This window comes from Symphalangus syndactylus, chromosome 12 (genome assembly GCF_028878055.3).
Source record: "Symphalangus syndactylus isolate Jambi chromosome 12, NHGRI_mSymSyn1-v2.1_pri, whole genome shotgun sequence".
Lineage (NCBI taxonomy): Eukaryota > Metazoa > Chordata > Mammalia > Primates > Hylobatidae > Symphalangus > Symphalangus syndactylus.
Window position 1 is genome coordinate 138,389,436 of NC_072441.2, and position 14,050 is coordinate 138,403,485.

The 14,050-nt window shown below is 43.6% G+C and overlaps 1 protein-coding gene across 8 annotated transcripts in view; it reads right to left on the reverse strand.

Moving 5' to 3' along the window:
• The window catches only part of MACF1 (microtubule actin crosslinking factor 1), a 408,649-nt gene that overhangs the window by 275,432 nt on the left and 119,167 nt on the right, over positions 1-14,050 (reverse strand). Inside the window, exon 1 of one of the 8 annotated variants that reach the window (XM_055255178.2) lies at positions 9,188-9,649. The exons of 6 other annotated variants lie outside the window; for them this stretch is intronic. In XM_055255178.2, the coding sequence (XP_055111153.1) occupies positions 9,188-9,296 (109 nt within the window). In that variant the 5' untranslated portion in view covers positions 9,297-9,649. Of the gene's footprint in view, positions 1-9,187; positions 9,650-14,050 lie in introns of those variants that run through there. One more of the 8 variants, XM_055255184.2, reaches the window with a different exon arrangement.

The following is a 14,050-nucleotide window of genomic DNA, read 5'->3' on the forward strand; positions in this document are numbered from 1 at the left end:
AAGCTCATACACTCACTGTCCACTGCGAACAGATCCCTAGATTCCAAAGAGAGTTTCCCTTCCCTGCACTTACAGCTGCCCAAAGTCAGTCACTCCCCAATGATTCCACCTACTTTAGAGTAGCCCCACCTCAGCCAGCCTCGCCTCAGCCAGCCTCCCAGGTAGATTATCACAGCAGATTTTATCAGCTTCAAAAATACCGTTTGCTTGTTGCTCCATTCTTTCCCCTCACAGCCAGGAATGGCACCCAAAGTCCCCTTCTTCTTCCCAGATCCTCCTACTCTGTCTTTACAGTCAATGCACTTAACTCAGCTGTGTCAGAAATCCTTTTATCCATCAGTAGAAGGCTGCCTGCTTGTCTGTCCAACTTGTTTTCCGAGTCTTGGCTAATTGTACCAGACACTGGAATGTTGAAGAAACACAATGAAGGGCTTTTTCATTCAGCTGGCCCAGCCCTTCTATTGGTTCTTCACAGTTCTAACCCAACCAGGGGACAGAAAAGTCCAGCCTCTGTGGGTGTCAGGACAGACACTGCAGCCCTGCCCCACACCACTCGAAAAGGCCCCGCTGCAGATAAGGGCCTAATCACTGGCCCTCTGCTCTAGCTCCCTAAATAGAACGACTTCTTCAGGCTAATGCTGCTTTCAATCCTGTTCCTGAAGGCAGGGAGGGAGGAGGGGCAGCACCTAGGAAAGCAAGTTTCCAGAGATTAGCCCAAAAGACTACAAATGAAAAAAAGTACATGCAAGCTTGCCTAGCAGACCATTCAGTTTAAATAAGCCCTATGACCTGCCTCAGTTGCTTGACAACTTGACTCCTAAGTGGGTATCCCTCCCACCTGCAAACTGCTAATAATCCTGTTACTGCTTACTAATAAAGGTTCTCACAGCTGACTTTATCCCGCCTAGACTAAGCTCTCAGTCACCCTGATAACCTGTGACAATTGTACTCAGTTTGTCCCTTTTATAAGACTCTTTTTAGCCTTTGGGAGGAAGGGTCCTCCTAGAATTTGCCTCGTACTGGGAAAAGGAATGCATAAGAAATAGGGAAGAGAGAAAAAAAGGAATGAACATTTCCTGACTCATATTTAGTAACCTCTTCCTTTATCAGATTTAAATTCCCTGAGTGAGACTGAGTGCAGTGGCTCACGCCTGTAATCCTAGCACTTTAGGAGGCCAAGGCGGGTAAACTGCCTGAGCTCAGGAGTTCGAGACCACCCTGGGGCCAACACGGTAAAACCCCGACTCTAACTAAAATACCAAAAAAAATTAGCTGGGCGTGGTGGCACATGCCTGTAATCCCAGCTACTTGGGAGGCTGAGGCGGGAGAATTGCTTCCCGGGAGGTGGAAGTTGCAGTGAGCCGAGATTGCGCCACTGCACTCCAGCCTGGGCCACAGAGCGAGACTCTCTCAAAAATAAAAAATAAAAAAATAAATTCTCTGAGTGTAGGGACTCTTTTGTCTCCATAACCCAATCTCTACCACATTTAGAAGGCACTCAATAACCTAAGCTAAAATTAACTGAACATTTACTATAACTGTTAGTTCACAGTTAATGTGCTAAAAACTTTAAATATAATTTCATTTAATCCCAACAATTCTCCAAGAAAGGTATTATCATTTCCATTTTAGAGATAAAAATTCTAGGACTTTAAAAGGTTAAATAACTTGACCAAGATTACTTGTCCATCTGTCCAGCTCCAAAGCTGTGCTTCCTGTTATACCCAGCTGTCTCTGAGAAGGACCTAAACAAGAATAAGCAAACTAAGGTATAGGAGTTGTATATGTAAGAAGGTGAAATATTCTTGGGAAGGGTAAGAAATAAAAACATTTAACTTGGCCAGGCACAGTGGCTTATGCCTGTAATGCCAGCACTTTGGGAGGCCAAGGTGGGCAGATCACTTGAGGTCAGGAGTTAGAGACCACCCTGGCCAACATGGCGAAACCCCACCTCTACTAAAAAAATACAAAAATTAGCCGGGCATGGCGGCACATGCCTGTAATTCCAGCTACCTGGAAGGCTGAGGCACAAGAATCACTTGAACTCCAGAGGCAGAGGTTGCTGTGAGCCGAGATTGCACCACTGCACTCCAGCCGGGGCGACAGAATGAGACTATGTCTCAAAATAAAAATAAAAAAATACTTAACTGGTTGACTAGAGATTTACGACACATCCAAAATGAGCACATGTGGCAACTTCTAGAAATACTGAATTCACAGTCTCTAAAAATCAAAATAATAATTACTGGGTGAAGATGGAGGAAAGTGAACCAAAATCTGCCATCTCCTCAATTCCCTGGCACTCAAGCAGAACCTATTTCCCCTAACGGCACTGCAGACTGAGAAAAGTAGGGTAGAGTCTTGGGGACAAGGTCAGTCTACCCACAGGAGACAGGCCTTCCCTTCAAGTTCCCAAGAGGTCCTGAGCCTCAAAAAGAGGCAAGTTCTGCTGCAATGGAGGAGAGGACTTCGATTAGGACAGTCAGCTCTTAATTATCCAGAGGAGATGGGCCAGTAGAGTCATCCAAGCCATTCCCCTTCTTTTTTTCCCAACCTTTTGTCATTTCCTGTTAAAGGTAGGAAAAAGTTTAAGTCTGGCTGCTACACGCAGATCTTGAAAAGGTGAGTGGAGGGAAGAGATTCAGGCCAGTATTTCCACATGTGGTCAGAAGTTATCTGAGAATCGACAGCTACTGCCTTTCTTACAGAAACAAAGAAAACTGAAGGTATATACTTAATGTCTTTCCTAAAATGCCAAAATCACCCACTATTAAGGACATAAAAGACCCAAGTATCTTTCTAACGTATAAGACAGTGATCATAATATATCACTTACTTTTCATATACCTCTGTATTGGCTTCTGTCACATTTCTTTCTTTTGAGACGCAGTCTAGTTGCTCTGTTGCCCAGGCTAGAGTGCAGTGGCTTGATCTCGGCTCACTGCAACCTCCTTCTCTTGGGTTCAAGCAATTCTCCTGCCTCCGCTTCCCAAGTAGCTGGGATTACAGGCGCCCACCACAGCACCTGGCTAATTTTTGTATTTTTAGTAGAGACAGGGTTTTACCATCTTGGCCAGGCTGGTTTTGAACTCCTGACCTCATGATCTGCCCGCCTCAGCCTCCCAAAATGTCAGGATTACAGGCATGAGCCACCACACCCGGCATGTCACATTTCTTAATTACTAACTATAAAGACAGGCCGGGTGCCGGTGGCTCAAGCCTGTAATCCCAGCACTTTGGGATGCCGATGTGGAGGATTGCTTGAGTCCAGGAGTTCGAGACCAGCATGGGCAACATGGAGAAACCCGGTCTCTCTATATGAAAATTTGTTTAAATTTAAAAAATTAAAAAATAAGGACAATTACTGTTTCATCCCAACAGTTCACAGGAAAGTACTGTCTTCAATGTTATCTTATGTGAAAAAATTCTAATAATGATGGCAAATAATCACATATTCCTTACCACATGCAGAATGTGTTCTAAGAACTAAGTCAAGGCCGGGCATGGTGGCTCATGCATGTAATCCCAGAACTCTGGGAGGCCAAGATGGACGGATCACTTGAGGTCAGGAGTTCAGGTCCAGCCTGGCCAACATGGTAAAACCCCACCTCTACTAAAAATACAAAAATTAAACTGGGCATGGTGGCAGACACCTGTAATCCCAGCTACTCGAGAGGCTGAGGCAGGAGAATCGCTTGAACCCAGGAGGCAGAGGTTGCAGTGAGCTGAGATTACGCCACTGCACTCCAGCCTGCGCGACAAAGCAAGACTCCATCAAAAAAGGGAGCGAGGGAGGGAGGGAGGGAGGGAAGGAGAGAAGGAAGGGAGAGAGGGAAGGAAGGAGGGAGAGAGGGGAAAACACCTAAGTCAAAACAACCAAGCAGCATAATTAAACCCATTTTGCATATGAGGAAACAAAGGCCCAGATAAACTAATGTCACTCAGCCAGTAGTGGCAGAACTATGATAAAAACATAGGCAATCTGACTACAGACTCTCAACCTGCTCTCAACCACAATTCCATATGACTCCAAGAACAGGCCAGATGATTGAACTGAATCAGAATCACAGAAAGTTAGAGATCTTAGTATTTTTTCTCCTCAAACAGCCTAGAAATTTGAAGACCAGAGGAAGTAAGTGACCAGTCCAACATGTAAGCAGAAGAGCAAGAGCTTAGAGCCTAGAGCTTCTGATTCCAAGTTAAGTGGTTTTTCTACTACACCGTACAAATCTTTAAGAAAAAAAAATGCAAAGGAAAGAAAAAGAACCAGGCATGGTAGAGGGTGCCTATAGTCCCAGCTACTTGGGAGGCCAAGGTGGGAGGAGGCTTGAGCCCAGGAATTCAAGTCCAGGCTGGGCAACATAGCAAAATCTCATCTCTTTAAAAAAAAAAAAGGAAAGGAATGGAAAAGACAAAGACTCTACCTTGATTAAACATTCTAATGCTTTAGATATTTGAGCAAAGATATGTTAGATATATGACCATTTATTCAAATATTTGAGTCCCTTTTATGTGCTTAACTAATTTGTAGATGACATAAATGGAGGACACACAGCTATTGCCATAAATGGAAGAATTAAAGCTCAAAGAAATCTCAAAAGGTTAGAAACCTGCACCAAATTGTACTTCATATAGTTTGGATCCAGGGATTGGACTTCATATAGTTTGGATCCAGGGATTATGGCTGTTCCTCCTAGTGGGATGTTGGAAGTGGAGAGAACTTTAAATGATCATATTATCCAACTCCTTCACTTTACAGGTAAAGAAAACAAGATCCTAGAGAGGAAAAAAACCATAAAGCTCTTTTCCTGCTTACGCTATCACAATGTGAGATTTAATAAAACACAGGGCAACTCTGTATCATCTAATTAACCTATACTGAGCATCCTACCTTAGATCACACATTAAACTCAACCAAACCCTCTTAATAGACAAATGAACAGGGCATGGTTCCTGCTACAGTTTACAGCTAGTGCCATCTTTAATTTTTTATTTATTCAAGTTAATATTTACTGATTTTTTTTTTTTTTTTTTTAGATGGAGTTTCACTCTTGTTGCCCAGGCTGGAGTGGAATGGTGAGATCTCAGCTCACTGCAACCTCCTCCTCCCCAATAGCTGGGATTACAGGTATGCGCCACTACATCCCGCTAATTTTTTATTTTTTAGTAGAGACAGGGTTTCTCCATGTTGGTCAGGCTGGTCTCGAACTCCCGACCTCAGGTGATCCGCCCGCCTCAGCCTCCCAAATCCCGGCCACACAGCTGGGATTACAGGTGTGAGCCACTGCACACAGCCATATTTACTGACATCTGTTTTGCCTCAGACACTGGAGATACTGAGATGAGTAATAGTCTCTGTTTTCGCCTGTAATTCCAGCACTTTGGGAGGCCGAGGTGGGCAGATTACGAGGTCAAGAGTTCGAGACCAGCCTGACCAACATGATGAAACCCCGTCTCTACTAAAAATACAAAAATTAGCAAGGTGTGGTGGCGTGCGCCTGTAATCCCAGCTACTCGGGAGGCTGAGGCAGGAGAATCGCTTGAACCCGGGAGGCGGGGGTTGCAGTGAGCTGAGATTGCACCACTGCACTCCAGCCTGGGCGACAGGGTGAGACTCTGTCTCAAAAAAAATAAATAAATAAAAAATTAGTCAGGCATGGTGGCAGGCGCCTGTAGTCTCAGCTACTCGGGAGGCTGAGTCATGAGAATCGCTTGAATCTGGATGGCAGAATTTGCAGTGAAGCAACATCACGCCACTGCACTCCAGCCTGGGTGACAAAGCGAGACTCGGTCTCAAAAAGAAAAAAAAAGAGTCCCTGTTTTTAATTAGTAAGGAGAGAAGCGAAAGCTAAGCAAGAGGACAATACAGGTTTGAATAAGTAGTGTTAACAGGGTGCTACTGCAGCACAGAATAGGAACTTGTATTTCAGTCAAGGAAGGCTTTCCAGAGGCAGTAACTACTTATCCTAAAGGACAAGCATCCATTAGTAGAGCTGTGAGTTTTTAAATGATGCTGGAGTCCTGGATGCTTATAAGGCCAAGATAGGAAATAAAACCAGTGAAACAGGAACGGAGTAGATTTAATTAAAAAAAAACCCTTTTATATTTCTTTGTTTTTTTTTTTTTTTTTTTTTTTTTTTTTTTTTGAGACGGACTCTCATTCTGTCGCCCAGGCTGGAATACAGTGGTATGATCGCAGCTCACTGCAACCTCCACCTCCTGAGTTCAAGCTATTCTCCTGCCTCAGCCTCCCGAGTAGCTGGGATTACAGGCACCTGCCATCACACCAGCTAATTTTTGTATTTTTAGTAGAGATGGGGTTTCACCATATTGACCAGGCTGATCTCGAACTCCTGACCTCAGGTGATCCACCCGCCTCGGCCTCCCAAAGTGCTGGAATCACAGGTGTGAGCCACCAGGCCCAGTCAGCATCTGGTTTATTTCTATGTTGTGTTTTATTGCAGAGAATCAATTTTTAGACGAGATTGGGCATGTTCAGGGTGGTATGGCCGTAGACAAGAATCAATTTTTAAGAACTGATTCACACAAATAAATAGAAACAAATAATAACAGCTTCACAGTTTGCCTAATAATCTCAGGACATTATTCAAATAAATTGAGCCGAGAGCCTGAAAGAATAGCACAAATATTTGTTTCAAAGCCAGTTACCTTCAGTGTTTAAAACTATGAACATTCTTTGGCCAGGCACGGTGGCTCACACCTGTAATCCCAGCACTTTGGGAGGCCGAGGCAGGCGGATCACCTGAGGTCAGGAGTTCGAGACTAGCCTGACCAACATGGAGAAACCCCATCTCTACTAAAAATACAAAATTTGCCAGCTGTGGTGGCACATGCCTATATTACCAGCTACTCGGGAGACTGAGGCAGGAGAATCACTTGAACCTGGGAGGCGGAGCTTGCGGTGAGCCGGGATTGTGCACCATTGTACTCCAGCCTGGACAACAAGAGCAAAACTCCGTCTCAAAAAAAAAAAAAAAGAAAGAAAGAAAGAAAGAAAGGAGAGAGAGAGAGAAAGAAAACAACTATGAACATTCTTCATAATATGTAAACACAAATAGAAAAGTGAGACAAAAGAACAGAAACTTCTGGTACACACACTAAACCAGTATTACAGTATTACTACATAGAGATGAGTTACCCACTTCACTATTATAATAGTTCAGTTAACACCTGAGCTCATACAACTGAGCTCTGCCTGAATCATTATTATTACTATTATTAGGCACAGGACCTATGTTCTATAGTTTGTTCTGCAATGGTGTATGTAACTCCAATTAAAAAAAAAAAAGACTAGATCAGAAGAAACGATCTTTGTGTTTTTAATCAAGTGTACATTTATTAATAGTACAAATATATACACAGAGATGGTGGAAAAACTTTATTCTGTGATGTCCAACTGGCAAGTAATTACAGTGTACGTATTATTTTTAAAAATACATTTTTAAATAAATGAAATGCATCTTAAAATTGCAATTATAATAAAATGGGTACAGAATCTCGTAAGTAACTCCGCGGAAGATTCGGAATCCATAGTCTCCAATTGAAAAATGACATCTCTCATTTTACAGATAAAGCGAACACAGCACATTCCCGATACAACTATTTGGTATTAGAATCAAAGTTGTTTCATAGAAATAAAGCTTTTGCAATGTATCTTTTTATTTCAATTACTTTACGGCTGTTTATGCAATTAACATTTCTAAACATAAAAAAGAAAGCACTTAAAATACACAGTGATAGCTCTTAAGTTCCATAAAAGTCCTATACTGAAGATAAACTTTAAAAATATTAACAACTAATTATTTAATGTTTAGAAATGACACTACCATAATGCACAAGGAAAGAAAAGCAACAGCCTCCACCTAAATGATATTATATTTATTTTCTCATTACATGTGAAATAGTAAATAGGACCAAACAACTTAAGCCTGCCTATCTCTTTCTTTCTAAGTTCAAATACAGGAAAGCCACTCTGAGGTGACTTTTTTAAAAACACCACCACAGAATTAAACACACTTCTAAAATGTCTGTCTTTGTTTTTGCTGATATAGATGCACACTAGGATCTGAATATTTAGTCAAAAGCTTTTCTGGGACTTACTGGAAAGGACACTGGGGAATGATTGAATCTAATTCTAATTCTGTCAGGCGTTCGTGAACTTTTAATAGAAAGCTAAATAATAAGCCATCAAATCCCCACCTTAACTTGTAAGATACACTATAAAAAGTGTCTACATACCTTAGTTTGAAGGTAGTGAGCCCATCACAATGAGGGTACTGAAGGCAATGAGAGTACTGAAGGCAATGAGACCCAAGGGTATACTCCAGTAAAAGTTAGATCTTATGAATCCTCAACCATGGAGACTCAGAATCAGCCAAACTCAGGGCTGATCCCTGCTCTGAGTGTTCAGAAATCAACAGAATATAACTAATAGCAATATGGGAAGAATGAGGGTTCCAGTGCCATTACAAAAAAAAATTTTTTTTTAATTATCAAAGCCTGATTCCCTAGGGAAGAGAGGGATTAACTTCCTTGCATTGAACAAGATGATTTGGATACACACAGCCAAACTGTGTAGGAACAGTATCAATGATATCAAAGAGAACACAGACACCCAGTGTTCCAGGATGCCCCTCGGCAAGGACACCGCACGACCCCTTCCGCTGACTGACCCTTCCTCCTCTGCCTTTTCTCACCCCAAAACACACCAAGTTAACAGAAACTTCTCCAACCCAAATCCATACCTGCAGGAGGGTAAAAGAGTTACTGCATGTTTTCAGTTAAAAACAAGGGTCCAAGAAACCACTCTGAGATTGAGAAAGTAAAGAAAGAGCTCAGTTCTCTGAGGAAAGACTAAGTCAGCATAGCAGCCACTTCCCCTCAGTTTCGAGCCCAGTCATCACCTCATCTAACCAGCACTCTCCAGACAGACTCACAGAACAGAGAAGAGCACCACCCCCATCCCAAAGTGGCCCCAGGGCAGACCAGCTTCTTCATTATACTCACACACACACACTCACACACACACACTCTTAAGTCTGACAGCACCCCAGCTGAAGGACGTACTGGCCCTTTAAGGAAAGCAACTGGGAAGACCTCCATCATTCACCCCACCCTCAAAAGCCCCACAGTAGATTTAAAGAATAACTGGGTACCAGTTAGTTACCTGCTCTACCTCTGGCATGCCTCTTCCAGTATAGAACACCAGCAACTCCAAGAACGTGAGTCAAAATAAAGATGGTTGGTGGTAAATAAGATGAATCCAAGAGGGGCATTTCCAGGCCCGTCCTTTCTCCTCCCTTGAGTCAGCCACAAGCTCAGCGCAGGCCTCTGGATGCCTTTCTCCTGAGGTTACTGCTGTCCTGTACTATCAGCAGAGGCAGAGGCCGGAGCTTAGTGTTGTCAGAAACTTCCTGGCAGCTTCTCCTCCATCTCGCCTCTGACAGTTTTTCAGCAGGCACTAGTAGACCGGGACTAAAACTGTACAGTGTATCTCAGACAAAGCCCAGGAAACAACCGGCCAGCGGGGGAGGGGAAAGGGAAGAAGGAACAAGGAGAGTGAAAAGGAGCGCCTAAGCCAGTGTCAAGCTGACTCTAACCTCTATCTTTGGCATCCTCTGCTCAGCTTAAATAAACAAACCTCAGACCCTTCTACAAGAAGGGAGGGTGTCAGAGGACGTCACACTCTTAACTTTCCATTCCCAGCCTGCCTGGAAGGCCAGACTTCAGGATGTAGCCAGAAGAAAAAAGTCACAGAAGCATTAGGGAACCTCTTGAGGGGAGGAAGCAAAGTACATGAGGATGTATGAGCACCACAAGTACCCTGGAGTTGTCAGAGGGCAAACCCTCCATACTCACAACCTGGGAGGAGAAGCAAGGGGCCTGAACATCAGTCCAGGGAGGATACATACAGAGCAAGCTCCCATGAAGCAGACCTGACATCTAGGTGTGATGAAGATCAGCAAGGAGAGCAAACTGCTCATTTAGGGGGTACTTTTCAAGGGTTAAAAAAATCCATCTGGCTGGGCACAGTGGTTCATGGCTGTAATCCCAGCACTTTGGAAGACACGATCTCAGTTCACTGCAACCTCCGCCTCCCAGGTTGAAGCAATTCTCCTGCCTCAGCCTCCTGAGTAGCTGGGATTACAGGTGGATGCCACCACACTCAGCTAATTTTTATATTTTTAGTAGAGACGGGGTTTCACCATGTTGGCCAAGCTGGTCTCGAACTCCTGACCTCAAGCAATCCTCCCACCTCGGCCTCCAAAGGTGCTGGGATTACAGGCATGTGCCACTGCGCCCGGCCTTAGACCAGAGGACCCAGCAATCTCACTCCTAGGTATCTATCCAAGAAAAACAGAAACGTATATCCACACAAAGACCTGTATATGAATGTTTGCAGCAGCATTATTCATAATATAAAAAACTGGAAACAACCCAGATGTCCATCAACTGGTAAACGTATAAACAAATTGTGCATCCATTTAATGGACTACCTATTCTGCAATAAAATAGAACAAAACTACTGATACATACACCGACACAGATGATTCTCAGAACTATTATGCTACATAAAAAAAGCCAAACACAAAAGGCTACATACCATATGATTCCATTTATATAACTTTCTAGAAAAGCAAAACTATACAACTAGAAATGGAAGAGGCTGAGAATAAGGGAAGGAAATTGACTAAAAGGATAACAAAAGAACTGTAGGAGAGGATGGAAATGTTCCTTATGTTGATTGTGTTGGTGGTTCCATGACTGTATACATTTGTCCAAACTCACTAAATCAGGCCAGATGCAGTGGCTCATGCTTGTAATCTCTGCACTTCAGGAGGCTGAGGCAGGAGGATCACTTGAGCCCAGGAGTTCAGGACCAGACTGAGTAACACAGTGGGACCCCATTTCTACAAAAAAATTTTAAAATTTAGCCAGATGAGATGGTATGCGTGTATAGTCCCAGCTACTGGGGAGGCTGAGGTGGGAAGATGGCTTGATCCCAGGAATCAAGGCTGCAGCAAGCCATGATCATGCCACTGCACTCCAGCCTTTTTATTTGAGACAAAGTGAGACCCTGTTTACTTATTTCTAGAGTATCTATTACACTATGATATAGATAAAGATGCTATAGTCTCACAAGCTTTAAAGAATGAAAATTGCTTTATATATCTGTCAAGTTTATTTTTTTCTAGTAATAGGGAAGGGTTTTACTTTTTTTCTATGTGAAATCTTTATTTATTTTCCTTTTGCTTTTTCCTAGAGCTTGTTGAAGCACAAGGAAAGAGTTTTAGATGTGAATAACCTACTACCCAGAAAAATAATAAAGGGGCCTTGACGGGAGCACTAATACAATGGGAACTTTTAAATCTGGCAATAAGATCATCTACAATTTTGTGCTAACCTACATTTCACTCATCAAATATTTACTTCATACTATGTGCCAGGTCATGTTCCAGGTACCAGAAACAATAGCAGTAAACAAAACAAAGACCTTGCTCTCACAGAACTTACATACTAGTAGGAGAAGAAAGAAAAGAAATATAAACAGGTAAATACATAGCTTGTCACATAAATGCTATGGAGAATACTAAAGGAGACAAAGAGGAGATGGAGTGTCAATGTCAATGGGGGAAAGTTTACTTTTTTTTTTTTTTTTTTTTTTGAGACAGAGTCTTGCTCTGTTGCCCAGGCTGGAGTGCAATGGCATGATCTTGGCTCACTGCAACCTCTGCCTCCCGGGTTCAAGCGATTCTCCTGCCTCAGCCTCCCGAGCAGCTGGCACTACAGGCACATGCCACCACACCCGGTTAATTTTTCTATTTTTAGTAGAGATGGGGTTTCACCATATTGGCCAGGCTGGTCTCGAACTCCTGACCTCGTGATCCAACTGTCTTGGCCTCCCAAAGTGCTGGGATTACAGGCATGAGCCACTGTGCCCGGCCAGTGCCCGGCCAAGTTTACGGTTTTATATATAGGATGGTCAGAGAAGGCTCTTCTAATAAGGTGACATCTGAGCAGATAAAGAATATGAGGCCAGGCGTGGTGGCTCATGCCTGTAATCCCAGCACTTTGGGAGGCCGAGGCGGGTGGATCACGAGGTCAGGAGACTGAGACCATCATGGCTAACACCATGAAACCCCGTCTCTATTAAAATTACAAAAAATTAGCTGGGCGGGGTGACGGTCGCCTGTAATCCCAGCTACTCGGGAGGCTGAGGCAGGAGAATGGCTTGAACCCAGGAGGCAGAGCTTGCAGTGAGCCGAGATTGCGCCACTGCACTCCAGCCTGGGAGACAGAGCGAGAGTGCATCTCAAAAAAAAAAAAAAAAAAAAAAAAAGAGTATGAGCAAACAAGTCACGTGGCTATCTGGAGAATGGATAAGCCAAAGAACAAGTGCAAAGTCCCTGAGGCAGAATTACGTTTGTTATGTTCAGGGAACACCAAAGAACCTAGAATGGCTGGACCTAAAAGAGGAAAGGAAAGAGTATCAGGAGAGGAGGCCAGAGACGAGGTCAGATCACCTGTGGCTGTACAGATCATTGTAAAGCCTTTGGCTTTTATTCTAGGTGAAACGGGAAGCCATTGGAGGGCTTTGTGTGAGACAGTAACATGATTTAACTTAGGTCTTAAAAGGATTGCTCAGCCTGGCATGGTGAATCACGCCTGTAATCCCAGCACTTTGGGAGGCCGAGGCAGGTGGATCGTGAGGTCAAGAGATCGAGACCATCCTGACTAACACAGTGAAACCCCATCTCTACTAAAAATACAAAAAATAAGCCAGGCGTGGTGGCACGCGCCTATAGTCCCAGCTACTCAGGAGGCTGAGGCAGGAGAATTGCTTGAATCCAGGAGGCAGAGGTTGCAGTGAGCCAAAATGGCGCCACTCCAGCCTGGGCGACAGAGCAAGACTCTGTCTCAAAAAAAAAAAAAAGGATCGCTCTTGTTCATATGTTGAGATCATACTGCTGAGAGATAAGAGTGGATACAGGGAAACCACCTATAATGCCAGTATAATAATTCAAGTGAAAATTGGTGGCTACAAAATGATGGGTGGAGCCAGAGTATGGCAACAGAGGTGGTAAGATGTGTTCAAATTCTGTAATAATTACAAAGAAGGAATCATCTGGATTTGCTTATAGATTGGTTGTGGAATGAGCAGGGAAAGAATAAAAAATAACTCCAAAGTGTTGGCCTGAGAAATTGAAAGGACAGAACTGCTATGTCCTGAGATGGGGAAGATTGGTACCAGAGATGCAGAGGGTTTGGGGTTCATTGGTGGCTGTGGCTGTTTGTTTTTTGGGGGGCAAGGTAGAAATGTCCTTTTGAATATATTAGGTTTGAAATGCCTAAAGACATTCAAGTGAAACTTTCTTGTTGTTGTTTCTTTTGGTAGAAACCGGGTTTCGCCATGTTGCCCAGGCTGGTCTGAAACTCCTGGCCTCATGTGATCCTCTTTCTTTGGCCTCCTAAAGTGCTGGGATTACAGGCTTGAGCCACCATGCCCACCCCTCAAGTGGAACTTTGAATAGACAATTGAATATATGAATCTTGAGTTCAGGGAGAGACCCAGCCTGGAATTTTTTTCTTTTTTTTTTCTCTGAGATGGAGTCTAGCTAGCTCTGTCACCCATGCTGCAGTGCAGTGGCACTATCTTGGCTCACTGCAACCTCCACCTCCCGGGTTCAAGTGATTCTCCTGCCTCAGCCTCCCAAGTAGCTGGGATTACAGGTGCCCACCACCACGCCCGGCTAATTTTTGTATTTTTAGTAGAGACACGGTTTTGCCATGTTGGGCAGGCTGGTCTCGAACTCCTGATCTCAGGTGATCCACCCGCCTCGGCCTCCCAAAGTGCTGGGATTGCAGGTGTGAGCCACTGTGCCTGGCCCAGGCTGGAATTTTAAAGCCAGGAGACTAGATGGCATCATTTAGTGAGTAAACATAGAGATCAAGTTCAAGGACTAAGTCCTGGAAGCCTTTCAACATTAGCTAGGGAAGAGCAAGAACAAACAAAAGGGGCTAAAAAAGA